This window comes from Phaenicophaeus curvirostris, chromosome 1 (assembly GCF_032191515.1).
Source record: "Phaenicophaeus curvirostris isolate KB17595 chromosome 1, BPBGC_Pcur_1.0, whole genome shotgun sequence".
Taxonomy (NCBI): domain Eukaryota; kingdom Metazoa; phylum Chordata; class Aves; order Cuculiformes; family Cuculidae; genus Phaenicophaeus; species Phaenicophaeus curvirostris.
Genome location: NC_091392.1, coordinates 6,968,002 through 6,995,969, shown reverse-complemented (window position 1 = coordinate 6,995,969; position 27,968 = coordinate 6,968,002). Strand labels below are relative to the sequence as shown.

The window sequence follows — 27,968 nt, the reverse complement described above, 5'->3', positions numbered from 1 at the left end:
CAGCTTCGTTGCTCAAATTAGTTAAATTCCTAATTCCTTCATTCCCTCCTTCTTTTCTTCAAGTTTTCCTTGACCAGCTACCTTCCTTGCTGTCCCTTACCTCTTGTCCTGAATCTTTTTCTGCTCTTCCTTCCACTTCCTTTCCCCCACTTGTTTTTAGCTTTTTCTTGGACTCTGCATCCCTGTGTCTGCCTCATTCCTCATGTTGTCACCTGTTCCCTTCGTCTGTTGGAATTCTTGGGGTGCAGGGACATTTCTCACCCTTGTAGTAATCTACAGTAATTATCACTCAGTAGTCTGTGCTGCCTTGTTCCTCTTCCCTACATGTCTCTCCCTCCAGATGTGCATGCACATCTGTCCACAAGGCACACACACCTCCAGAGCCAGGAGGCTGGAGTCAAACCCAGTTCAGGGAACTGCCAGATTCAGTGGGATTGTTTCCTCTAAATCCAGAGCTCCTTGCGTGTTGCATGAGGCATGGATGGTGGGCAGTTGTGTTCCTTACCACATCCCTGGAAAAAGCCAGATACTCCACTGATTAGTGCAATTTGAGACAAATGTGCTGAAAAATAAGCATACATTGTCCTACAATGGAAAACATGTTAAGTAAAAACATGTTTGAAGGTGTTTTGTAAGACAACTGTCATATACCATGAGACAACTTTACCGGAAAGAACATCTATAATGAGAAACAAATCACGCTGACCTTTGCTATAGGGCTTGAAGGCAGTTTTTGTTGGGGTTATGGAGGCTCATTTGCCCTCCAGCACTGGAAGAATTAAGATGTTATGTTTAACATAAACAAGAGAGGTTTAATCCCAAATCCTCATGTGAGAGCACTTTGTGTTCTCTTAAAAGTTCAGTAATTCCGTAAGTAAGATGGACAGTTGGGTTATTTTAGACTCAGAGAAAGCAGGGGAGGGACAGAAGGGACATCAAAGGGAATTAACTCATCAGAGTAAGTACCCAGTTGCGAAAACTGAGCAGAGTGTGAGTTCAATTGCATTAACTGTACATGGTGCCAAGGTCTCTTATTATAAAATGCCTTTCTCTCCTTCTGGTTTTATTCAGGCAATCTGCAGGAAGCAACATTGATCTGTGTGGGACCATCCCAAGTCAGGGCTGTGCAGCCTCCTGGACGCACGTGACTATTCCTGCTCAGAAATAGCATGACAGTCATGATTCTCATTACCATGTGAGCTCTGCACAAGATCCTCTGAGGTCAGATGCTGGTTTCCGAGAGATGAAGGAAAGGTAAAGTGGCTCCTGTACACTGGAAAGCTGCACAGGGAGAGGTGTTATCTCTGATGACCTGCCTCTTCTGGATCTACCTTCATATCATCTCAGCACTCGGTGAAGACAGCAGGCTTTGGTTCGGGAACATCTTGGCCCTTTTAAAGGGCAACCCCTTCCCCAGCTCAGTTTTGTTCTGCTGCTCTTCTGCTGGGGGCACAGGGAGAAGTCAGCCCTGGAAATCCATTAACATTTAGCAGCGCTAGATTAATTTTAGAAGACAACAGTGTCAAGCATGTTAGCTCCAGTTGTGATTAAAAAATTAAAACAGATTCAACTAATTGAAAATAGAGAATGGACATGATATAAATCCAGAAAAATTGAGCTATTAAAGCAAAGGCAAAACATTCACATCTCTATCTTTTACTTTCCAGATAAGAAGCTGAAGTCCTACAACATCACTGCCGCATTAGGACTTAGACACATACAGCATCACTCTCTTCGTCACTCTGTGATCCTGCAGCTGAAGAGAGCCAGGGTGAGTGAGTGGGTGATGGAGGGAGGATTGCTGTGGTCCAACCCCAAGCTGGAATTGTCTTCTCTTGACTGAGCTAGGACTGAAGTGCAAATTGTACTTTTCCAATACATTTTTCTTTCAGGAATGACCAATGTATCATGTTGGTCAGCAGAATAAATATGGTTCTTGGATAAAGGAGTAGAAATCCAAATAGGAGTGGTGGTACTGCCCCCTTCCTGGCTCTTTGGAGACCAGTCTGTAGAGTCCAGAGTTCATCTCTAGTCTCTGCAGGAGAAAAGGACGTTGAAAATCTGGGGCGATGACACTACAACCATGACTGACAGGCTGGTTATCCTGCCACTGCATAAAATAAACTGTATTCAATTTATTCAAGGGAGTGTTCAATTGTTGTATTATAAATGCCAAAACATGGCGAGGATTTCTAATAAAACAGTTTTTTTCACATAGAAGGCAACAATACAACATGACCCTATGCCTGGAAGCTGATGCCAGGCAAATCCAGAATGTGAAAAAGCACAGGATTTTAGCATTGTAACAGCTCACCTGCAGATAAGCTTGCTTCTCCACCATCTGAGATTTTAAAGTGAGGGCTGGATGTCTTTCTTTCACTTTCTTCTAATGTCAGTTATGGTCTTGACACAGGAGCCTCTGGGTGACATCTAGCCAGTGTGGCCAGATCAGGCTTTCCTAATGATCCTTCTGCCTTTAAAACCTCCGCTTTATAAGAAACACATTTACCTGGACCAGGGTTCACCCCCAGGACAGGGGAGTTAGACATCTTTATTCATTCTTCCACAGCTGCAGGAAGGATATGTTTAGATTTTCTTCCCATCGCCAGTTTTGTCAGTGGTATGTGTAATGCAGATGTGTGTGTCTACTGGGAGCTATGCTCAGACAGCGCATTTCACATTGATTTATGAACAGACTTCTGAGCACAATAACTTCTGGCCTCCGCCAGAAGCTGGAATCAGCTTGCATGTTGTTGCTATTCTTATTCTTGGACCTGCAGTTACAGCTTGTGAACCAGATGGTGCAGAAATGCAGAGCCGAGGAGCTCCTTGTCTCAGAGCTCTTCTGTGAGACCCTGGCATGAAGCAAAGGGTGGATGTGGGTAGCCGAGGAAACTCAGGGAAAAGTCTGATGTGAACATGGTCAATAGCGATGTGCTATAATAAAAGTGTAGCAACAAGTTGGGTGGACCATGGTGGGCCAAGGCTGGGTCTGCCCAGGAAAAGATGCTGCAGAACTCAAAATATGAGCAGGAAGAGCCTGCACAGCACCTTGGTTGCGTAAATTGTAGGAAAGGCCATACCTGAGAGATGTTATGGGGAAAGTGTCTACATGACCTTGAGAATAGAAAAGAAAGTCTAAAGTGAGGATGACATCCAGGTTGTAAGCCGAAATGATGGATAAGAGGAGGTGATTATGCTAGTGACTGAAGAAGAGAAAAAGAGTCACTTGGAATGAGAACAGTTCCCCCTAAGCTATGATGGGCCCAAGAGGAGGGCCAGATGTCCCCAGATGTTAGGGAGCCAGGCTGAGATGGGAGTTTGGGTAGGAGGACACAGCTAACAAGACAGAACTCCACATCCAAAGGAAACTATTTAAATTGGTGAGGTTTCTAATGGATTGGGGCAAAGGGAGAGGAGAGCAGGACCCTGTGGACACAGTGAGGGCAGGATGGGCAAGATGGACAGTGGGGAAGGGTAAAGGCCAAAGAGGCCAAGAAAGGCCATAAAGACACAGTGAAGGTGTAAGCAAATTTCTCTGTCCAGACCAACTCTTTCATCCTTCTACTCATTTTTCCATTGAAATTTTAAATGGCATTACAGAAAATCTTTTTACTGCTGTGCATAAAGTAAATCTTTGCAAACTCTTTGAGACAGCAGTGTATTCCCGTCTGATCCCCAAAGACATATCCCGTTTCTTCGTGGTCATTATTATTCTTCAAAAGGAAAGAAATGTAAAGAACTACAGGGAACTTTGGCTGGGGAATATGTTTTTGGTTTTGGGGTTTTTTTTCTTAATAGGAATCACCCAGCCCAGACATTGGTGGAAAAGTAGTTAAGTATGATGGACCAAATGTCAAACTATGAGAAGAACTAGACAAATTAGAGAAGCATAAAGAGAAGAAGGAAATGAAAACATCTTTTCCTGTGGGGACGATTACACAGCCTAATATTCATCTTTATAGGCTGCCCAGTTTAAAGAGTAGGCAGGGGAAAAGAAATCTGGGTTTAATATTTTGTAGCTTGGACTACAAAGGAATCACTACGGATCTATAAATACCAGACAGCCAGGCTGAGGTTTCAGATCACCTACGTCCATCAGAAAGGCAGGCAGACTCCAAACACCGTGCTGTCTTGTTTGATACCTGGACTAACACTCAACTTGGTCAATACTTTAAAGTCAAAGAAAGAGACAGATCAGAGCTATGTTTTATTAAAAGGCTTAAATCACCCACATCACCACAGAAGCAGCAAGGAAAATGACACAGCCCAGAGGGAGAAACCTTTGGTTTAAACGTTGGTAAAGATGTGTGGAAGAAAAGGAAGAGCTCCTGCCTGGGAAAACACAAGCCTGTCACAAAGTCTACAAGTCTATCAAAGTGGAGGAAGCGAATGAATAACTGTGGCACATGCATGAGTGGCTGAAAGCACAGCCTGAGCAATAATTGGCTCTATTGGTGCTTCTCTGATTAGCTGGTTTTGGCTACAGCACTTGTAAGACCCATGCTGAGTTCACAGCATAAAAGTATTCACTCTGCACTGAAGAACGTCTCAGATCAGCCAGTGGATCCCTGCAGAGAAACAGCAAACACAGATCTGAAGGATGCAGTCTCCCGGGAGGGTTTCTAAATCCTTCATGTCACTAATTCCTTGTTATCCAGAGCTGGAAGAGAAAGGAGTCCTGGAGTGGATTCAGATGCTCCTGCTAGTTTTCACTAGAAGGAAGAGAGAAGAAAATTGATAGTGCTTCTGTGCAGAGACATTTAAGAGCAAAATTACATTAATCACTGTGATCTGAATGCAGACGGTTCTAGATCTTTACTAAAATACCGATCTGAAAGTTGCTGATGAAGTTAAATAGTAAATAGCCCAAAGGACAAGCTTGTCAGGATGGGAAGGAAAATCTACACCCTGATGAACCCCTGGAGAGCCTCCTGACAGGGAGAGGTCTCAGCTGGGGAGGGAATGGGAGAAGATGACCCACCCCAACCCCTTACAATGGCACTGGGCACAGCACCAGCAAACACAAATGGAAGAGAACATGGAAATCGGGCACTTTCAGGTGAGAGGTATTTTTATTTTTATGTGAAGACTTGCATACATACTGCATCTGCTCCACAGTTATGGCCAAGACCTCCTTTCAGTTCATACAGCTCTGGAGTCATCTCCATGGACTCCTGCTGTATCCTCAAAACACCAACATGACCACTCTGCAGGATGGTAGAGAAATTCCAAAGAACATCATTAAATACTTGCTTCCACTCTCAAAAAAAAAAAGAAAAAAGAGCTGGAGATCATCACCCAGAGCCAGCGTACACCTGCAAATGTGTTTTCTGAGATGTCTCACCGATTCAAATACTCTGGCCAATATAGCAGTTTCATTTAGACTGTTAATAGTAACATTAAGGAAAGACACATCCACATTTTGGGTGTGAGCTGCCTGTGTCCTTCCTTTCCTTTCTCCCCCTGTCCTCCTTCCCAGCTGTTACATGGTAGCTAACAAAAATGTGAAGAACAGCAGAACAGATCACAGCTTAGATTAGGTATTTCAAAGTCGTTTGAAGACAGTCGAGCATTACTCGCTTGCAACACATAGCAAACCCAGAAGATATCAATTTCATACATATACGCAAAAGAAGTAGCAATTGTGTTTCACACAAGCTAAGAATTTGGTTCCCAGGACAAAACAAACAAACCTATGCTTGCAAATGTCTCATCTGCTTCCTGGAGTTCTACCTTCTCAGCAGCAGTGCTGGAATAATAACATACCTTTATCGTGCTGCCCACACCCAACGTGAGATTCATGTTGTTGAAGCTGCCAGGCTCTGATGTCAGTTGTACCACTTGGAGAGACATGGAGAGACCACCGTGGACGGGCTGAACATCTCTCCCATCACTTGCAGCACTTCCCTCTTTCTTCATGATCTTCATGTGTTTGCCAACGTCTTGAAGTGCTGTTTCTCAACAGAAACCTGAGGCTCATATCAAGGCCTCCATGTAAATTAGATTGCACAAAATACCTCCAGGGCTGCCCCAGTTTTGTCTTCATCAGTCTCAATTCTTTGTTTTTCTTCTTATTTATGTACCTAAAACATACTAAACAAGGCTCTAAAACCTTCTTTACCACAGGTAGTCCCTTCAGTTTCCAAAGCAAAAGCAGTGTTTCCTGGTGGTTAACATTAAAATAATATTGAGCCTGTTGGTGTGTTGGGATTTCCTGAGGATATTTTCTTAAAAAACTTCTTTACAGGATTGTCTTTTAAGCTTTTTTCCTGAAAGCTGGAAGGAACTTGTTGATCTTCAAGAAATAGATTTAAAAAAAAAATAGAAAAGCTCTATCTGTCATTCTGGAGTTTTTGTCAGGAAAAAAATAACCAAAATCTGTTTCTGTTTTAGTAAGAATCAGCTTTGCTTTTCTTGCGTAAAGCTATGATGAAATACCATGCAGGACCATGCCATCATTAAATATGAACATTTGCTTCGTTAAACTCTTCAGCAGTCCGATGAAACTATTCCAGAGGGAGACACTTGTCACAGGAGAAGCCTTGTCGCACTGTTGTGAACTTGGCTCAGCAGTATTTGACTGACGATTCATTACTTTGCACTTTATTTTGAACACCAGCCATGCACAAGGACCTCCCTACACTGGGCACAGCACAAACATGGAACAAAAAGGCACCTTCTGCTCCCAAGAGCTCCTAGTCCTTGTAGAGGACTGGAGAGGTAGATGTCAGCCTCACCTCTATGCCTGGGAAGATCATGGAACAGATCCTCCTAGAAGACATGCTAAAGCACATGGAGAACATTGAGGTGATTAATGGCAGCCAGCACAGCTTCTCCAGGGACAAATCCTGTATGACCAACTTATTGGCTTTCTATGATGGGGTAACCACAGCAGTGGACACGGGTAAACCTATGGATGTGATCTATCTAGACTTCTGTAAAGCCTTTGACACTGTCCCCCACAACATTCTTCTCTCTAAATTGGAAAGATATGGATTTGATGGGTGGACGATATGGTGGATAAGAAACTGGTTGGATGGTCGTATTCAGAGAGTAGTGGTCAATGGATTGAAGTCCATATGGAGATCCGTGACTAGTGGTGTCCCTCAGGGGTCCGTACTGGTGCTGTTTAATACCTTCATCAATGATATTGACAGTGAGATTGAGTGTAACCTCAGCAAGTTGTGGATGCCCCATCCCTGGAGGTGTTCAAGGCCAGGTTGGATGGGCCTTGGGTAACCTGATCTAGCGGGATGTCCCTGCCCATGGCAGGGCAGTTGGAACTAGATGATCTTTGAGGTCCCTTCCAACCCTAACTATTCTATGATTCTATGTAGACACACAGGCAGATGAAGGATGAGATTAAAGGAACCAGCCAAGACATACCGTCAAACTTTCAGTAACCATCAGAGTTAGGGAGAGTAACTGGGACCATGTCCCTATGATGTTCATATTCTAACAAAAGTTTTCAAGCACCTCATTCCTGACTCTATTACTCACAATGAGATAAGATGTGGGGGAAAGGAGAACACTGAAACGGAAAGAGGCTATTTTGGGCTGTGAGTTTTGTGGAGCCCACAGGGATCTTTGAGAGAAGCTCCACAGCAGTTTGTATGTGGGGAGAGGGTCAGTCTCTGAACCATCTGCCAATGAGCTGGAGAAGCCTGAAGCTGCCTCAGCCAGTTCCAGTAGAAAACATTGGAAAGCGAAGACATATTGAGACCTGTTTTTTTGTTTTTACCTTGCTCACCAGATGCACTTTGAAAAACGGCTGCAGGCTGCCAGGAAGAGCTGCTTTCCTCCACTCGCAGGTTCTCCTCTGCCTTCATCTGAAGGGGGAGAAGTGGGTGCCCAGAGTTAGAAGCCTTCCTGCCCCGCACATCTTCAGCTTCCCAGGCTCTTTCCCAGCAGGAGCCGCGCACACCCCCTGCTCCTCTGGGACTTCACACTTCCAGCCCCCTTACCAGCCACCCCTGCACCTCCCAAAGCCCTGGGTGCCACCAGTCGGAGGCCAGAGGCAGCCTGGCAGCGGCTTCCCTCACCCCGAGGTGGGTTTGCCCTCCGCACCCCTGCTCTTTCTCGTCTAGCCCCGTCCCGTCCTCCTCTTTCCTCCGCATCCCTCCCCTTCGTAACCCTCCCTTTCCACCCTCCCCCTTTGCACCTCTCTCGTTTCCATCCCTCCCCTTCGCCTCTCTGCCTTTTCCCCAACCCTCCTCCCCTCCGCATCTCTCGCTCCTCGCCTCTCCGGCCCCGCGCATCCCCTGCCCCTCGCCCCTTAGAGAACCGCTGCCCTCTGGGATCTCAGCCCTTCGGGGTTCCTAACTCCGCTTTCCCCTTCCCTCCCCTTCGCCCCCCCCCCGGCCTTTCCCCCTCACGCTCGGCCGCCTCCCTGCCTTCCCCACTAACCCCCCCGCCGCACCTCCCCGGGCTTCCTCGCACTCTGCTCCGTTCCCAGCCTCCCCGCCCCGGCTCCGACGACCCCTCCCGGCCCGATGCGCCCTCCTGCGGGGCTGGTGCTGCTGGTTCTGGGCTCGGGGCTGGGCCTGGGGGGCGCCGGGGGGGGCTGCCAGCTGCCTGCCGAGTGGCGGCCGCTCAGCGAGGGCTGCCGGGCCGAGCTGGCCGCGATCATCGTCTACGCGCGGGTGCTCGCCCTGCACCCCGACACCTACGGCGCCTACAACTACCTGCCCTGGCAGAGGGGCCCCCCCTCGGGCCCCCAGCAAGGGCCCGGGGGGCTTTTCTATTCGGCGGAGATCGAGCTGCTGTGCGACCAGGCGTGGGGCAGCATGTTGGAGGTGCCCGCGGGCTCCCGCCTCAACCTCACCGGCCTCGGATACTTCTCCTGCCACTCGCACACCGTCATGCAGGGATACGCCTATTTCTTCTTCCTCCGGTGAGTCCCGGGGCGGGGGGGCCCGGGGGAGATGGGGGTGGTGGGGCAGCATCCCGGGATGCTTCGTCCCGTCCCGCTCCCCGCGGCGCCTTCGCGGGCTCTTCGGGGGAAAACAACACCCGAATCCCTGAAATTCCAGCGTCGCCGGGCGGCAGAGATCCCGGGAGCTGCTGTCGGAGTAGCTCCCGGGTGCCGCCGCGTTTGTTGTTACGGTGGGACGGTCACAGCGCTGGAGAGGGGCCAGCGCCTTGTCTTAGAATCGCAGAATCACCAGGTTGGAAGAGACCCACCGGATCATCGAGTCCAACCATTCCTATCAAACACTAAACCACGTCCCTCAGCACCTCGTCCACCCGTGCCTTAAACACCTCCAGGGAAGGTGACTCACCCCCCTCCCTGGGCAGCCTCTGCCAGTGCCCAATGACCCTTTCTGTGAAAATTTTTTTCCTCATGTCTGAACCTCCCCTAGCAGAGCTTGAGGCCATTCCCTCTTGTCCCTGTCACTTGGGAGAAGAGGCCAGCACCCTCCTCTCTACAACCTCCTTTCAGGTAGTTGTAGAGAGCAAGGAGGTCTCCCCTCAGCCTCCTCTTCTCCAGGCTAAACACCCCAAGCTCTCTCAGCCGTTCCTCATAAGGCCTGTTCTCCAGCCCCCTCACCAGCTTTGTTGCTCTTCTCTGGACTCGCTCCAGAGCCTCAACATCCTTCTTGTGGTGAGGGTGTTTGGAGGTTTCTTCCCTTGGAGTTTAAAACTCATCCCCAAATACTCACCTGACAGCCTTCTCCCGAGCCCCAGCTAAATCCTGACTTTGGGCTCATATAAAGAATAAGAAAATAAACCACAATGTGGGAACAGAGCCATTGCTGTGACCTTTCAATTCAAGAGAGATTGTGAAATATTACTTGGTGGCTTGTCTCAAAGTACTCAGTATGTTCTTACACAGGGTGCGTAAGGAAATTTTGCTGTCTAGTTCTCAGTCTGTGGCAATGTCTTTAAACACCTTTTACAGAAGTTATTTATTGACTGCTTGAAGGAGTATTTAAACTCCAGGATCAAGGGCAAAGCGCTAGGAATTCAGTAGGAGCCAGGGGCTAAAATATGGATTTACCTTATTCATGGGGCTTAATTGAGGTCTCCAGGGCAGTGGGAGCGTGTTAGGTCCTGACTGCCTGGTCCAGTTCTTCTGGTGGCGATTGCGGTCTTGGATGCTAAGTGCCTGGAGAGCTGAGAACCACATGCTGGCTAGAAGTCTGTCTGTGCAACTTTGGTGGCACTTGTTGAGCCAGTCTGAGGGTCCGATGGGTGACTTCTCCTGGAGAGAAAGTGCTGTTGACCCTCACAGTGGGTTGTTTGTGCGATTTGTGTTTCAGAATGGATGAGAACTACATCCTCCTGCCACATGGTGTCAACTTCCAGGAGGCGATTTTTCCGGACACCCAGGAGAACAGAAGGATGTTTGCCAGCCTTTTCCAGTTTTCCAACTGCTCGCAGGCACAGCATATGTTAAGCTTCTCCAGTGACTGGGAGATCCAAGAGGACAACCGGGTAAGGGATTTATTTGCTCTCCCGTGTGGGTTTTCTGAGCAGGCACAGGCATATGCATGTCATTTGCAAACAGGTATATATGAATGCAGAGCAGCAGGTCCCTGATTTTCCTAGTATTTTGATAGTATCACTGGAAAAGTAACACGCTGGTGTGAAGACGTTAAACTCCTTTTTTCAAAGCTGACATCTGTGTTAGGTCTTTAGCTTCCCATGGACCTGAGCGAAGCTCACGAACAGATTGATACCAGTATTGCTTGCGATCCTGTCCTCCTCTACCCAGGTCCTTCCTGGGTTTGCTGTCTCTAAACCCTGTACTTTAACTTCGGCAGAAATGTTCAGGAACAGAGCTTTGTTTTTGTACTTCTGTGTTTGTCTCACATAGAGAGAGCGGTGCCTGGGCTGTGACAACTGTAAGGGATTATTCTTGCCTAACTCCATATAACAGCATAAACATCTACTGAACTAACCGCCCTAAGCTGTCTTTGTAGAAGCTGGGAAAAAAGAGAATCTTGAGAGCATGTTTCGTCTGAGCGATGAGGGCATGGTTTGTCTAAGTGAAGTCAGCGCTTATTCTGAACAAGCTGAATGAAATGCCTCTTTCTCCTCTCAAGGGAGGCCACAGCAAGTAGTTCACCCTCTAGGTGACCCTCCCTTAACAAAGTACATTTTTAATATGGAAAGCCCAACAATGCCAGTTGTTAGTGGCTTCTGAGACCCTTTATGGGTCTGTAGTGTGTGTAATAAATGAAGGATTTTAATAAATACTTCCTTGGCAGAGAGAAGCAACATGCAGTTGTGTGTGTTCATGTTCTGAATATGCCTATATATTTCTAAAAGTGGAACTTGGAGAGCTGTTTTAGTGCTAAAATGTTGTTTTATGAGGTTGGTGGTTTCCACAGATAGTCAAGAACGTTTTAAGCATCTCTTTAGATCAGGATGAATGGGATATGTGGCATTGCTTGCAGCTTCTGTGGATTCGTCCAAGGCGTGATATTTGTGTATGGCAGCAGATGCACTAGTGGCTTGTGTGATGGAGGGAAGGAGCTTGGTAGTTGGCAGGGCCCTTTTCCTTCTCTAGCTGACCGACCACCAGCATACAAATTTGAGCTGCTGTGTGGCCGTCTGGCCAGTGACACAACAGCCTTGTGGTGCCCTGTGAGTGAGGGAATGTGTGACATTTTGGGGAGGGAACGGGGAGCGGTGATGTTGAAATACATGTCTGTGGACAGCAGCAGGAGTTGGTGTTTAAGTGAAAATCAAGTATCTTACAATTAGATCGCAGAGCGGTGACTCTGGCTGGGCAAGAAGGGGAAGGTAGAATGCCCCAGTCCCAGCCCTGCCATCTCCTTGCCAGACCACAGGCTCCCCAGTGCCCCAAGCAATGTATTTGGCAAGCGAAGACTTTGCTGCTGCCAAACCCACAGATTTTTCTTCGGAGGAGCAAAGTTGCATTTGGAGACTACCAGATCCCATTTGCAGTGTCTGCTTGTGGTGCTCCTGCGCTGTTTGTTTAGCTGTGCTAAGTGTAGGGAATCTTGATGGGTTGGCTTGTTTATGCCAGCAGTGAATCTTGATGGTTAACTTTAATGGAAATGACAAGGCAGAGACCTCCAGCGCAAGTTAGGGCAACTGAGAGCATATGTATCGAAAGTGCATTTCAGCTGCTGTGCTTTTTGACCTGGTGCAGCTGTGAGCGGATTAGGAGGGGGATTAGAGCTGCTGGTCGCACAGACTGGGGCTGGGGGCTTTACATACTTCAACACCCACCCGCTGAGTGGATAAATTCAGTGCAACTGATGGACGCTTTCTCTATCCCCTTGGTAATGAAAAGTAAAAGCTTCCTCTGCGCCAGTTAAAAATAGTTCAGGCTGACTGTGCTCCCATTCAGCTCCTGCATCTGTGTTTGCCCAGCTGAGCGCTGTCTCCCAGTGCCTGGCGTGCCCTAGACTGGGAAGGGGATGGTGTTTCTGGCTGCCATGGTGTTAGGTATTTGCTCCTAATCTCTTCCAGTGCAGGTGCCCATGTCCAAGGTGCAGATCTCTTCAGTGTTTCGCTCCTCTCTTCGCCTTGTCACATCCGATGGTGACTTTCCCAGTTGCCTGCTCGCATCCCATCCCAGTGCAAACAGCTTCCATTTCCAAATGTGCTTGGACAAGCTGTTCCATGCTGGCTCCTGAGCCAAAATCTAAAGCATGTGCCAGCTTTATGGCACAGTGAGCATCACTCAGAGCATTATTCTCGAAGCTTTTTGTAAAAGAGGCTCCTCCTAGGGAACCTGGGGACATCAGCAATGGTGTCGAGTTGTGAAGAACTTAGAGAGAAAAGGGTCTTCTGATGAGGCTTACACCACAGCGCAGAGTCAGAGGTCTCACTAGCTGCTGTATACTGACATAAATTGCTAGTTCAAATCCATCACACATGTTTTATGCACTCAGAGGGAAGAGATGGAGGTGCTGAGATCCTCAGAGCAGAAGGCAGAAGAGGTGAAGGTCTGGTTCCAGGAGTTTATAGCTAAAGTCACAGAATCATCCTGCTGCTGGGTTTTGTGCCAGCTGCATGCAGGGACATCTTAAAAAGTGGCTCTGTCAAAAAGCAGCACGCTCTGGTAGGTTTGGGATAAAGGAGTGATGAAATCTGTTCACAGCTAGATCCTGTACTCCAAAAGACCTTTTGAATCCCTGTATTTCCTCATGGCCCTGTGCCATATTCTTCATGTGTTTCTGGGGTGCATGTTTTAAGGGAGAACTACGTACTGGAAGCATGTGCAGTTGCAATGAATAACTGATTTTTGCAGTGCTGGGACGAGGGGTCCCCATGATGTCTGAACATCTTTAGCCTCACATAATGCTGCTCGCAGCGAGAGGTTCATTCTGCAGGATGTGCCTGAGTAGACCGTGGAGTTGGGGACCCAAAGGTGACCGCTGATATGCTGTCTTCGTGCTCACACTCTTCTCTCTGCAGTGCTCCTTGCGTGCAGGCGGCCTCTTCTGGTCTATCCCAATGAGTGAAATGAGGACATTCCAACTACTTTTTTAAGCCCCTTGATGTCTGAGCTGAGTGTTAGATGCTGCTGGAGGGCAGCAGTAGCTCCAGCTGTTTCTTAAGGCGCTTGCATTTTGGCTTTCAGGTTTGCAGAGGCATTACTTAACTGGGCTGCATCCTGAGTTTTCTCACAGCCCTGTAGTGATGTTTGCAGACCTCCTGCTTTACTCCAACTTGCTGTCACAGCAGTTTCTGCAAGGTTGCTGAAGCCCCGAGTTCCCACCAGGCTTGGGGTTGGAGCTGGGTTTGTAATGAGTGGCTGCAACTTCTTGCAGAGCGAGGGGCCCCTTCTTGCAGCACGTTGCAGGTATGTGGGTCTCAGGCTTGGCCCAGTCCCAGAGCTGATGCTGATGGAGATAATTACACAGGAATGCTCCTTTTTCCCCCTTCAGAGTTACAGTTTTATGGATTGTTCCTGCCCTCTGCCTCTGGGAGAAATGCAGTATTCGCCTATCCAAGGAAACTTGCAGTCACAGCAGTTTCTTTTAATCAGGTGCTTTTATTAAAGAAAGGAACAATTAAGAAGTAATAAAAACCTAGTTGAAATTCTTAAAAGCTCCTTGTTTTTACCCAAGGCTCTTGTTGACCCCCTAAGGGAAGGCCCATAGCCAAATCAAAGAGTTTGCAAAGTCTGACAGCCTCCTATGTAGATATGCCAGGCTGTCCCATACCAGCTAGTGTGCAGCCTCTGGGCCGCCCCTGCCTTGGGAAACCACTCCAGAAGTCTCTTTTCTTTACCCGCTGCTTCCCCCAGTGACCCTGACATTGCTCACAAACCGCTGTGTGCCACCCAGTTACTCTCCAGTGAAGCTGGCAGTGCTGCTGTTTTATTACTGATGCTTTCAGGAAGCAGCCTTGCGACCTTCTCTTGCTTGACAGGAGTTCAAGGGGCCAGATTTTTTTGGGGGGAGATAGGGATGAGCATCCAGTGGCGCAGCCAACATCATCCTCCAGGGATGGAGAGGGGGGTATGGGAAAATTCCAAAGGCCTGGAGAGCATCCTTGTGTGTCAATGACTCTTTCTCATGACAAATTTTTCTTATGTGTAAGTAATAAACGACACTTTTCTACATGCAGGTGGTTGATTTCTGTTTGCTCAAGCTGGGAGGTAGAAATCACCCCTATGGTTTCCCTCTCACACTGCCTGCTGCTAAGCCTGGGGGTGATGCAGTGGGTTGGGACTGAAATCTCGTCCCCCTACAAAGTTCTACCATTTCAGTGCAAATCTAGAGGCTCTAATTTCTCCGCCTGACTTGCTCTTCTGTAGGGTGGTGCGATCACATAAGTAAGACCTCGTTGCCTTGTCTACACATGAGGGATTACAACAAAGTGACTCAAGGTTCAGTGATAATAAGGTCTATAGAAGTGTCAAACAGCACTTGTGGTTATTTATTCAGGGGGTCTTTAACGCTTGGTTTTGTCAACAGGTTGAGAGGAAAACACGGTCTTTTGGCCTCTCCTTTTTTTCACATGGGGGAGTTGCAAAATGACCCCATGTGCATCATAACAAGGGAATAATAGCAGTGTGTCAAGCTGATTGTAAGCAACTGTGAGAGCACTGTGATAAAGCCCACAGAAATTAAGGAGTCCAATAACTTCAACGAAGCTCAGCAAGATTGCAGGGGGAGATTATATCTGTTATTAAGCCTCTCTCCCTGTATCACCTCTTCTTCTCTCAAGCATCAGAGCTGCAATCATGCTGTTACCTCAATTGATTTAGATGAATGGACTTGCCTTCTGAGAGACCTCCAGAGATTTATCTGGGTAATAATAAAGCTTTTATGAGAGTAATCAGTGTCCCAAACAAAAAGCAAGGTAATTAGTGGGTTAGCAGGGCAGTCTACAAATATCTGCTTAGCATCTTTGGGCCTGGGTCCTCTTCTCTGGTGGCACTTTGGCTGATGCAACAACCTGATGACATGATTAGGACACCTGCAAGGCTTTGGAGCAGCTGAAAAGGGAACAAAATAAGAAAAGCAACCTAATTGCATAAATGGCCTTGCCATTATTATGCAAAGCAAAAATTAAATTAAATTGCATTCTTCCTCTGCAGAAGTGGAGGAAATAGTTTCAGAGCTATTTATTTTTTAGCAACGGTCGTGTGCGTGAACTTGGGGACACTGGGTTGGATCATTCCTTGAACCCGTCTACAATCAGCAGTACACGTGCTCTGCAGTGGCTCCAGCGTGTCTCTTCCTTGATGATCTCAACCAGGTGAATGGTAGCAGCCCCCATTCAGCAACACTTCACAGGACCATGAAGGCTTAAATCACAGAGAAATAGCAACTTACACAAAAGCTCTTTGGGGTACCAGAGATGGGCTTGCATGATTTTTGCTGTGGGGACCTGTTTTGCTCCATCTCCCCAGGCAATGTGCCCCTGGAAAAGAAGGAAAATAGTGTAAGTTCCCATAATTTTTCTAACCTCCCTGATTTTGAGTCTGGACAGTGATTAAATAGTATCCTGGTTAGAAAGTGTGAATGGGTACCTGCTGGAGAGATGCCCTTTACCTTTCTGGAGAGAGCGTGAGCTGCCCTGGGTACAGGGACCAGAGCTCTTCCTGCCGTGGCTGACTTGGACATGGGTGATGGCGAAGGTGACTCTGCTACATGAATCATGCTAAGCCCAGCTTCTTAGAAAAAATAGCTGATAACTGTAATGGATTTCTGCTGAGATTTCATCCACAGTATCCACCAAGATAAAATGAAAAAGCAATATGTTTTTTCTCTTTTAAAAGTTAAGAACTACTCTTGAGAACTACTCTCTGCTCTGAGTGCTAGGAGAGGAATCACAGGGTTGGAAGATACGAGTTGTGGAGTCCAGTGCCAGCAGTTTTAGGGTAAGGACTGGCCTAGAAAAGAGCAGGCAGTGGTTAACACAGTTTTCTTTAATTACCATGTACTAGCCTTTTGTGTTTGCTTGTGGCATGAGCCGCATAAAGGATCCTCCCTTTTCTGGTCCTAAGGCACTAGGGAAATAGAAAATACTCTCCGTTTGAAACACTGCTACGTGGCAAGGGCAGGGCAAAAGGACCATGAAAAAGGTGAAAGTAAGGTCCAATATCTAGAGATTTGAAAATCTTGTTTTCCATTCACTTTTTCACCCTGTCATTTATTAGAACAGTTGTTGCTCTATTAGCCTAATAGCATGATAGAAAACCTACATCACTTCTGGGTTGTTTTAATAGTGATTTACAGTACTTTTGTTTTCCTCCCAGAAACCTACCCGGAGTGTACCCCATCCCTGCAATCTGTGTCTAATTTGAATGCATGTAAACAGTATTAGATTAAATGGAGAACTGCTGACAAGTGTCTGGGATGAGGGGAGACCATGAGACGGTTAATACGTTTGGGTAACATCTCTGAAGAGTCTTTTGGCATAGAAATGGCATTGAGTCATTTCCAAATCTTCCCACCCAGCCTGTGGTAGAGGACTTTTAGAGATCTGATTGGCATCTCCCTATCAGTTTTCTGTCTTCCCACACTCACACAGACTGCTAAGATACAGAATAAAACGTCATGGAGGAGTTCCAAATAGTCTTATCCATGGGACGGTTCCATTGCATATGGTCTTTCTTATATTTATAGCACCCAGAAGGTGCTCTGAGTGCTTCCTAGGAGGAAGATGGGGAAAATGCTCTATTTTTAGGGTGTCTCTTAGAGGCACCTCATTTCCAAACTGGGAGGCAGATTGGCTGACTGCCATGTACAATGCAGGAGGGTTGACTTGAGGTAGCATGGAAGCCTTGAATTTGATGTCAGTTGTGAACAGTCTGAATTTAGAGTTGAATAAAGAGTTTTTCCCACCCATCTGAATTCTTGTCCCCACTGGCAGCCATGACTGGTGGGGTGATGCCAAAGTGAGGCCCTCAGTTTTTGCCTTCTTTGTACCAATGCAGATGCAGGATGAGGTGAGGGGAATCCCAGATTGGTGTCCCAGCCCCTGATGAAGAAGTCTGGACCAGCTTGCTCCATATCAAGCGAGGCAGGTTAAACCAGTGCACAGTTCGCTCTGACTGTGTCTAAGGCACATCCAAATACATGATATCCTTAAAAATACCCAGTTTCCAGCCTGCCATGTAAGGAAATGCCAGGACAGGCAAGGACATGCGTGTGCATGTACACATTTGCCTCCTCTGAAGGGTGAAACAGCAGTCCTTCCAGGAATTGGCAATGAATGAAGACCCAAATGGCTCCAGGCTGCTTTTAATTAACCAGAGCCACACTTTAAAGAAGTTCTGCCAAATGTACTAAATCATTCTGGATTTTGTGCCATGAAGCTGTCTGCTACTGTACATGAACTTGGTGGCAAGCAGGCATCTGACCCTGGCCCCGGGACACCTTTTCAGCTCTCCATCTGTCTTCTTCAGCTGCCACAGGGGTGGGAAACTGCTGGTGGTTGGTGATTGTGGGCTGAGCTTTGCATACTGAGAGACACAAAGATGGAGTGAAGGGACTTCGTTGTCCCTCCTGTGTTTCAGATCCAAGGGGCGCTGTACCTCTAGGGTTTCCAGCCCAGAGGTGCTTGAAAGACCTGTGGTGGTGGTGCTGAGCACGAATCCTGCCACAATGTTTGCTTAGCTGGACAAAGACTATTTTGCAAGCCCCCAACCACTGACTCTTAGCCAAGGACTGAAGCAATCTGTTTCCCAGTCATGTTAGAAAGATCACAGAATCACAGAATCACAGAACAACCAGGTTGGAAGAGACCCACCGGATCATCGAGTCCAACCATTCCTATCAAACACTAAACCATGCCCCTTAGCACCTCGTCCACCCATGAAAGATGCAGCTACCTGGCCAGGACTAGCTCCATAAAGAGCAGGACAGGTGTGGTGTTGCTGCTGTTGTCTCAGGGTAGGTAGGAGAGACGGAACTTTTGTTGAGCTGGTAACATTCCCTCTGTATTAGCATGGAAGTGGCTGAGGTGGGAGAAACCTCTCTCTGGGGAGGGCGGTGGAAAGTTTGAAGCCACCCCTGTGAGCATCCACAAATGAAGGTGGGCTGGGAACTGCAGTCCTGTAACAAGAGTCGGATCTTGTTACCCTCTGGAGATTACACTGTCGTGGCAAAAGCAGCAATCAGAAAACATGAGTAAGTCAAGGCTGACTTTGGTTTCTTGTCTCTTTCCCTATAAGTGAGCATTTCAGGGATTCCTCTTCTTTTCTGCCCTGATCTGCTGTTCATGGCCTTCCCATCATGGGAAAGTGAGTGAGGACATCCCACCACATATAAGCTGGAAAGGGTGAAAGCACTGGCCAGTGAGGGAGGCAGCTGATGGGAACCTGGGTGGTTGCTCAAGCTAGGAACTGAAGTGGTACAGAGCAACACATGGTTGAAGTCCACGTTGCTTTCTTTGACACAGATTCCTGTACTCAAGATGCTTCCCTGTGTATCCGAGAACTGGCCTCCAAAGAGGAGGGTTGGGGCTGATGTTCGTGTAAGGTGGGCGTATTATCTTACTAACCCTCGGCAAAACAAAATATGCAGCCCAAAGAAGCAGATTATGGGTATTTTTTTCAAGCCAGTCATGTTTATTATCCATACTTGTCCCATGATTTTTCAAACATAGAAATTGAAGATACTGACTTAGCCTGAGAGCTACTGGAAGATGCTCAGATGTGTTTCCTGGCACCCCACTCACAGTAACCGACTGGGACTATTTCAGCACTTTTGTTGGCATTTGAAACAGGAGGGAGAATCAAACATCTGAACTAGGTGCACCTGGAATGAATGAGGTCCCTAAATTTTGTGTTGTTCAGCCCAATTATGGAAGCCATCCAACCTCTTCTATAAATCTGTGGGTCTGTGGATGTGTTAGGTGTTTCTTGTTTGTAAATCCATGCTTTGTGTTGTTCAGGAGTTGGGAGGAATGATTCACGTGGACCAAGAGTCCTGGGCCAGGGCCTGTCCTTGAAGCACACGCTGCTCCTACAGGCACTGTGGGCAGAGATGGTCTTTGATTTAGTTGCTGGCCTCAGTCAACCTTGAATCCAGAGGAAAGTCTTTTCTTTCCACTTCTTTCTCTTTCCTGACTCACCTGTGAGATATGTACAGAAAAAAAAATGAAGGAAAACATTTATTAAAATCAATAGCCACCAAAATCCATCTGGCAGCTGGGAGACATGACACCTGTAATGCTGCCTGTAACTGGATCAGCCATTGTGGCTTGAAGGGAGATGAGATCTTTCAATTTGAGACGTATTTTCTCCCAGCCCATGCATTTTGGTGTTTATTTTTGCAAACAGCAAGCCAAGTTGGCTCCAAGGCAGCAGTAGTTCAAATCCCTGATGGAAGCTGCAGATGGAGCCTTTTAAAGCCTGTCCTACCTCCGCTAGCCAAGCACCTTTCCAGATTCCCCCGGAGAAGCATCCTTGCCCTGTTGCGCTCAGCCAAGAGCAGCCACACAGTGCCAGGCTTGGCTTCACCACTGGTCCTGGAAGCACGCAGCCCCTTACAGCAGCTAATGCGAAGTGACAAACCAGAGCGGCTGGTTTCGGGGACTGGGAGTATGAGATTTCAGTGTGACCAATTGCAGCTGGTTGCTGCTCAAGTCATTGCAGGTGCTTCTGGCAGCTGACACAGTGAAAACTCCTTTTGCTGCCCCAATTTGTGGTTTTGTTTTTTTTTTTTCTTTGGTAAGAACACTGTTACAAGCATTAGTCCAGTTATCTGTAAAATGAATGACAGTAGGGAAAAATATACCGAGGGAGAAGCAAGTTTCCGTGACACTGTATAATGTGGCGGGGAAATAACATGGCTAGAAGTCCAGGTCTGAATTTCCGCCTAAAAAACTTAAGAGTGAGCAAGCAAGCAAAAAAATATTTCCTGAGATCTGAAAGCACTTAATGGACTTGTACTATAGTATTTTTGCATTTCCTAGATCAGTGGGAAACCAGAAGAAATACTGTGAGGGGTAATGTCAGTGCAATCTTTTGTATTGAGAGAAGATGTGGGACAAAGGTGCAAGCTAGTACTTAGACGTGGTCATCCTCAAACTGACTCATCTTCACCACCATGCAGGGGTAGCAGGAGAACTATTCCTATTCTGTAGATGGTAAAAGAGAGGCAGGTGTGTCTCTGTATCCAGGTCAAATAGAGACAGTTCTCTTTGACCCAGGATTTATCTCCACTGGGATTAGAAACAACTGTCTGAACACTTTCTCTGTCTGTAAACTTGTTTGCCCTTCCCCTTCCCTCTCTGTGTCTTCCAGCATTCTTGCACAGGCAGTATCGTACTTTGAGTAAGGAAATATGTTCAGATGGATGACATGAGCAACAGGGGCTTGGTTGTTTGTTCAAACAAAAGCATATTAGTGATACGAAGCCTGGCTTCCTTCTTCAGGTGGACAGTGACATGTGTTCTCTCCATTGCCTCAAAATGCAATGAGTTTATTGCTTCCATTTGTCTTCACTGTAAACCTGTTTCAGACCACGTTCATTTGTTTGGCTTACTTTTTGTCTTTCCAGAGCCTTTCAAGTTCCAAACACAATTATGTTCTGGATGTTTTTGATTATAATTTTTATTATGGAAAAAATTCAGTTGCCTAACAGGGTGGTAGCTGGGGAGAGAAAGGAAGGAAAGTCAAAATGGAGGAACCACTCGTACTGATGTTGGCTAAGGACACAAATAGAAATTCAGATGCAGTAAGTCCCAATTTCCATTACATGGGTAAAGAAGTCCTTTTTCAGAGCCTTTTAAGTGTGAATATAGCAGCCACATCTGCTCAAAATCCTCTGTTTCATTGCAGAGCAGGAAAGCTATTTTCCACCTTAAAAACATCGTTGTGGGGTGTGGAAGAGGAGAGATAAAGAGGATGAGGCATAGCCACAGTGGGCTTGGGGTAGCTCTGCCAGATGCCAGTCATCCTTTAAAAGAACTATGAGGTCTCCGGAAACTTTACTAAGCAGTAAAAAGGATACAAGGGGTTTATTTTGTGCCCACTCAAACCTAGCAAGTTGGACAAGATTAAATAGTCCTTGTGGGTTTGCTGGTAAGAGTACAGGCAGAGCAGTCTGTTTTCAGGTTTTAATCATGGTCCACAAAAGACACCTTAAAGTGAGAATCTCTGTGTATGTGGTTTTTCTGTGGGAGGAAATAGGCTGCTTATTCTTGGTTTGTAAGTATCCCTATTGAGGAGGTACTGGTAAGCAGGGACAAAGGAAAAAAAAGCAGATGTAAATGAGAGAAAATTTTAAAACTTCCATGGAAGTAGGAAATAATCCACAAAAAATGTTTAGCCATTGGTGACGTGGTGAGATCTCCATCATTTACAAGCCTTGGGTCAAGCTACGGGATTGTGATGGGTGTCAGTCAGAAGAGGACATTCTCCTTTTGCTTCCTGCCTCTGGAGGAGGATCCAATGCACGGGTCAAGATACGGGTGTGACAATATAGGGCTGCAGAGCACTGCCATTTCTCAAACTGGATGACTTCGGTGACAGTAGAGATTTGCTCCATTGGGAGAGGGTTTAGATCCCTGACCCTGTGGCTGAGCAACTCCGGGAGGTACCAGGTAGCATCCACAGCCCACCTCCATCAACTGGATTCAAAACACAACCTGGAGGTGAATTTTTGTGAAAATCACTTGCAAGACCCTGGGCCTTTCAGACAGCTACAACCATGCTGGACATGAATACTGATGCTGGGAAAAGCTCATGGATTGGAAGCAAACAGTTTTAAGAATACCCTAGGGTAGGGTTGTTCTTACCAGCAGTGATTGAGTTTCTGCCCTTTATGTGTTTTAGGCTCAGGCATATTTTGTCTGAGTTCAGTGAACACTTTGCAGTATGTCCCTTGAAATCCTAATTAAGCCTGTGTTTTCTTAAGTGTCTGTTTCAAAGGGCGGGGGAACAAATGTGATTCTTGGTTCTTTTCCCAAAGGTGTGAAACTGTAGATCAAATGTATCCTGGAAATAATATTTTATGCTCAAATCTTTCCCGCTGCAATAAAAATGGCTCAAAACCACATCCAGTGGCAAAATTCTACTATATTTAACCCATGTCTAGAAACAGCTGAAATACTTCAGGGAAACATCCTGGTGCTTCCAAGTCAGTAGCACTCTGGAGCTGCTGGAATGTATCCTGCTCCTTACAGATAGCCGTTGCTCCAGAAACACATGACACATGTTGAAGATGTGAAGGAGCTGACTCCTTCTATCACAGCATCAGGACAGAGAAGGGCTAAAACCAAAATCCCAGACTGGAGGCATTTCTGAGATGTTTGTTCTGTGTCCGGACATCAGGAGTGACCTCAGGTTCCTGCTCATTGTCAAAAATGTCTGAAATGGGAGAAGCCTCCTGTGGTCCCTGCTAACGAAGTGGCGTTTATCACGCTCTGCTAATTGCATTTGCTGTGGTATTTACAGCATTTCCTATGTTTTGAAATGGAGAGATCTCAGGCTCGCCTAGGGCTAACTGTGTACTCTATCCTGTTCCTAAGCCCACATGTGTCTTTAAACGTTAACATACACATTGGCAGTGACCGGGATCAGGCTCAACTGTACAGCTACCAAACTGGGAATGTGGCTGTTGCAGTCTTAATCTTTGGTCTCAATATTTATCATGGGCAGTATCTTGTCCCTTTCCTCTACAGATGGGTACAGGGAGACAATGGACAGAGGGAGAGGAGGCAGGTTCTCCATCTAGCCAAATGAGGATTCAGAGCAATTGTGGACTCCAAGAGCAGAATAGAGGTTGCTGCAGACTTGTCTTGTGTTTCCAGGGAGAGGTTTATCTCCACCTACCCTAGGAGGTCACCAGCACCAAGCAGAGGTTAAAATGTAGTACTCTCCTGATCATCTTCTTAGAAATGTCCTTTCAGTTACTGAAACATGCTTTTATTCTATTAAGGGAGACTACAAAATTAATGAAAAATAAGATCTTATTTTTTTCCACCCTCAAGCTCAGAAAGAGATGGGGCCAACAGGGTGTCACTAGCTGTTCCATCCCTTGGAGGGAATCAAAAGTCAGACTGAGATACCTACCTTTATGGGAGAAATTCAACTGCCTGTTGCCATTTGAGATGCCATAGGGCTTCAGAGGGATAGGACACAAGACCTGGAAGAATAGGAAATGCAGTATTCGTGTCCTGAACATCACCTTCTCCAATGGCAGCTGGAGCCCACATGGGCATTTCAGGTGGCATTAGGTGTCACAGGGTGGGCAGCTGCATCACACTTAACTGTATTTAATAATGGACTTTTAAATATGAATCATAGAATCATAGAATAACCAGGTTGGAAGAGACCCACTGGATCATCGAGTCATCATTGAGTCCAACCATTCCTATCAAACACTAAACCATGCCCCTTAGCACCTCGTCCACCCATACCTTAAACACCTCCAGGGAAGGGGACTCAACCACCTCCCTGGGCAGCCTCTGCCAGTGCGCAATGACCCTTTCCATGAAAATTTTTCCTAATGTCCAGCCTAAACCTCCCCTGGCGGAGCTTGAGGCCATTCCCTCTTGTCCTGTCCCCTGTCACTTGGGAGAAGAGGCCAGCACCCTCCTCTCTACAACCTCCTTTCAGGTAGTTGTAGAGAGCAATGAGGTCTCCCCTCAGCCTCCTCTTCTCCAGGCTAAACAACCCCAGCTCTCTCAGCCGCTCCTCATAAGGCCTGTTCTCCAGCCCCTTCACCAGCTTCGTTGCCAATAGAAATAGAAGTACTGCTCACAGAAATGCCTGAGATAACTGAGCTACCTGGTTCCAACATTGTGTCCTCTGCTTTGCAGCACTGATGCTTTCTCCATGTGTAGATGCTGAAGTGAGAGATAAATAACTTGTGGCACATAAAACATGAGGCAGGGGGGCAGTCCAAATACTGAGATTGGCTCATCCCAAGATGTGAGTTGTGCTTGCAGTGTCAGCTGCATTTGGTATTCCTGCCTTCTTCTCTAGAGCAGCACAGTGATTTGGAAATCCACACGCAGTGCAATATGTGACTTGAAAGAGCTCCTGTCTTGCAGCCAGTGGTGAGGGTAGCCCTGCAAATTTCAGATTCTGCTTGACTTTTGAGTGAAGGCAATATATTAATGTTGCAGAAACATCTTATTTGAGGCCACATTGTGGTCTTGCCTTTGCCACCTATGGACTTTACTGACACAGTCCTGAAACATTCGTGCTACAACACCCTGACCATGACTATGGTTCTGTCTCACCAGATGCTTTTTCTGGATATACCAGCTTTGGACTTAGTTCCAGTGGATTCTGGAAAAGTCCAAAGCTTGAAACAGGCAGTGCAACCTGCCTGGGGTTCTCCTTCCATGCCTATTGCTGTGTGGAGCAGATGGCTTGAATTTGGCTGGAGCTTATGATGCATTTTTGAGTCTTTATCTTCTAGCTTATGAAGTCTTTTGGATAAGATTTACTGATTGCATGTAAGACGTTGAGTTTTATTTTGTGGATTTAAATCCAATCTTCTGAATTGCTTTAAAGTAGTTCCTTGTGTTTTGAAACTCTAGCCCCCCTTGGCCCTGTTTTTTTTTAAATGCTTGTGGTCAATTACAGACTGATTTAGGAAATTGTACAAAATGTGTAAATAAAACTAAAATCATTATTTTAAGTGGTGTAAGGAAAAGGAAAAAAAAAGGCACACTTGTTATTAATACTTTATCAAAAGGGAAAAAAAATCTCTGACTATAGAAAGTCTTAGTCTCCAAATCTTTCAGTAACAATGGGAATAAGCTTTCTAATCTGAGCAACTTTGTTAGAACCATAATGTAAGATGATGTTTTTGTATGAGGCTCTCTGAATCACTTTAACATTGATTTTAGGTCTTTTACTGTTAGATCTCTAAGTATATGCTCTAGATGGGACTCCAAACATAGTTTTTACATGCATGTATAATGTATAAATATTCTGTTGTTTGTGATTGGCTGCTTGGCTGGAATTTTAGAAGTCGTACCTGAAATGAGCTTCTATTCTTCAGTATGGCTCCCAAAATGTGAGTAAAGGCTGAGTTTCATGGCTTACAGGGCTCTAAAGTGCTGCAGCCAACAGCAGGATGGAGTTTAGAAGTCCTTTTGACAAGTGCTCCACTATCAGAAAGCCTGAATTGGTGCAAGATATTGTCTTCTGAGGAAAAAGTGACAGGTTGGGGCTTCAAAAGTTATCTTCCATGAAGCTGTCAAGCCTTCTCTTGAGAATCGCCACTTTTTGATTGCCTTGAACCTGGTTCCAACTATTTCATCTGATACCCCCATTCTTCTATTGGAAGATGCTCTCAGTCTCTATTTACCCCCTTCATGGTACTTGTGATTGTGTAGACCTCTATCCTATATCCCCTCATAGCACAGGACCCAAGGTTGCAGACTGTTCTTGATGTCTGAGCCTCAAAGAAGGTTGTGTCTGTCGTATCCTGGATGGGAATCAGCTACCACAAATGCTCTGCAATGCAAGTCCATGAGAAAAGAGAGAGTAAAGCCCCTTCCCTGACTGTCTGGGACCTCCCACTGCTATTGCCACAGGGAAATTTTAAAGTTTTGCCTAGACTGCTGGAAGTGCCAACAGGGAAAGCAAATATTTGCGTGAAGACTTAACTCCAAAAAGATTAAGTGCAGATGGATGTCAGTAGTGCCAGCAACCTGCAAGAGAAAGTGAAAACTGAGAAGGACGTAAAACCAGAACGGGGTGGGGGAGGAGGGGAGAAAGAAAGAATAAAATGCAGAACACATTAGAGGCAAATCAGGGAGAAGGAAAATTTCAACAGGGCTTTTTGCTTTCCCAAAGAAAGGCAGCACAAAGACCAGCAAGAGGAGCCCTGCAGCACGGCCTCGTTAGGGTCAGCAGCTTGGGAAGCTCCAAGGGTGAGCACAAAATAGGGATAGGAATATCAGCACGAGGGATGCAGCTTGGTGGGATGGTGCATAGACAGTAGATACCTTTGGAAATTGGGAAGGGTCTTGGAGGTGATGAGTATCTTGCATGGCCTTCATTTTCCACCTTTACAGCTCTGGAAGTCAATTGCTAGCCAGGGAGATGGCGATCCATGGGAAGAGGTTTGATTTTGTGAAGCTCGGCCCATGTTCTGTGGGAGGAGAGCTGTGGAGCTTGGAAAGTGTCCATCTCAGGAAAATCATAAGTGGTAGGGCTGTCTAGACTAGTCAGGAAGGCGTGAACAAATAACTAGGGAGAAATAGAAAAAGAAGAAAAGAAGGCATGATTCCTCACCTAGAATTAAATTAAGATGTCAGAGGAAAAAAAAGAATCAAAGCTTCAAAGGATGCAAACAGAAGATCATCTTAACTGACTTTATTCTAATGCTGTGAACTCTGTTAACAAGGAGGGGAAATCAGACATGCCCGTCGTTAGACTTACATGCCGCTGCTGGAAGCGAGTGGGGAGATTTGTGATAGGAATGTTGCAATTAATTATTATAAATCTCTTCGTAATGACCATGTGGGCAGCATGCAGGTGTGCGTGAGGACCTTGGCAGCCTGTCAAAAATGTAATTATTGGTTACAGAGTTAGCGGCAATACAGAAGAAAATGCTCTTTGGCGCTTTGTCAATCAGCAAAGTGCTAATTAGTGATTGCTAGAGGCCACCATGTTTCTCTGGAGAGGAAAGTAGCACCTCCTTAAACACCTGGATGTGGCGTGGGTGGGAGCGCCAGGGAAAGTGTGACTTACCTGGGAGATTACAGTGAAGGCTTCCTGACTCAGAAATCAAACGAAAACTATTCTGCCTTAAATCTTTTTTTGATTTTGACCTGCAACCGGAAACTGGTAGCAATATACGTCCACTTAAATAAAGTGGGTTTTAACCTGAAGTAGATCGTTAATCTTTAGTTTGCCAGGAGTCATGATTGCCTCCCCATCACTGAAAAAGGGGTTGGGTCTTTTTTCTAGGAAACATACACACGTGCAGAGGTCATTTGGTGAGCATAAGGGATAACTTTCAATAATTTTATATGGGAAGTCAGATCTAATCTGGTTTAAACCGGATTAGATGAGGCTTTGAGCAACCTGATCCAGTGGAAGTTCTCCTGCCTGTGGAAGGGGGAGTGGAACAGGATGATATTTAAGGTCCCTTCACACCAAACCATTCTATGATCCTATGATTCAACAAAACTGATTCTTGTTGCCTGTATTGCCCCATACTGGACCTGAGCTTTCAGCATATTATTATCTAGTTTGGCTAACAGAAAGCGCAGTTTTGGGGGCTATACATCATGTAATGGAGAATTCTGTGTCCTTGCCCATCCTTATGAAATTTTCTCCCTGTGGGCCATAGGAAACATTGTACAGCTGTGATTAAAAGGAAATCTCAGCCACAGGAGTGAGCAAGAAGCAGCCCTGAAAGCGAGGTCAGAAGTTGTCCAAGGCACCATATTACCAAGCTTATATATAGCTAAAGAGTCAGGGTAAGAAAAAGCATATGGAGGCTGTCTTTCAAAATCTCTTCAGAACAGGAGCCTTTAAAGTTCCCCATCAAACGCAATAAAACACGTACAGCAGCTTTAAAAATGGGAGGGAAGCAAGGGCT

At 46.2% G+C, this 27,968-nt stretch overlaps 1 protein-coding gene and 1 long non-coding RNA gene across 2 annotated transcripts in view; one reads left to right on the top strand and one right to left on the bottom strand.

Moving 5' to 3' along the window:
• Window positions 1–3,628: 3,628 nt before the first annotated feature.
• On the bottom strand, window positions 3,629–7,836 carry LOC138716571 (uncharacterized). The gene is made up of 3 exons (XR_011336685.1): window positions 7,745–7,836; window positions 5,102–5,210; window positions 3,629–4,715 (listed from the first exon to the last, which is right to left on the bottom strand). It is a non-coding gene; the product is annotated as an uncharacterized lncRNA (long non-coding RNA).
• Window positions 7,837–8,480: 644 nt separating this feature from the next.
• Window positions 8,481–27,968, top strand: part of CCDC3 (coiled-coil domain containing 3) — a 41,266-nt gene continuing 21,778 nt past the window's right edge. Inside the window, exons 1-2 of the mRNA XM_069872031.1 lie at window positions 8,481–8,896; window positions 10,266–10,440. Coding sequence (XP_069728132.1) covers window positions 8,496–8,896; window positions 10,266–10,440 — 576 coding nt within the window. The 5' untranslated portion in view covers window positions 8,481–8,495. The remainder of the gene's footprint in view (window positions 8,897–10,265; window positions 10,441–27,968) is intronic.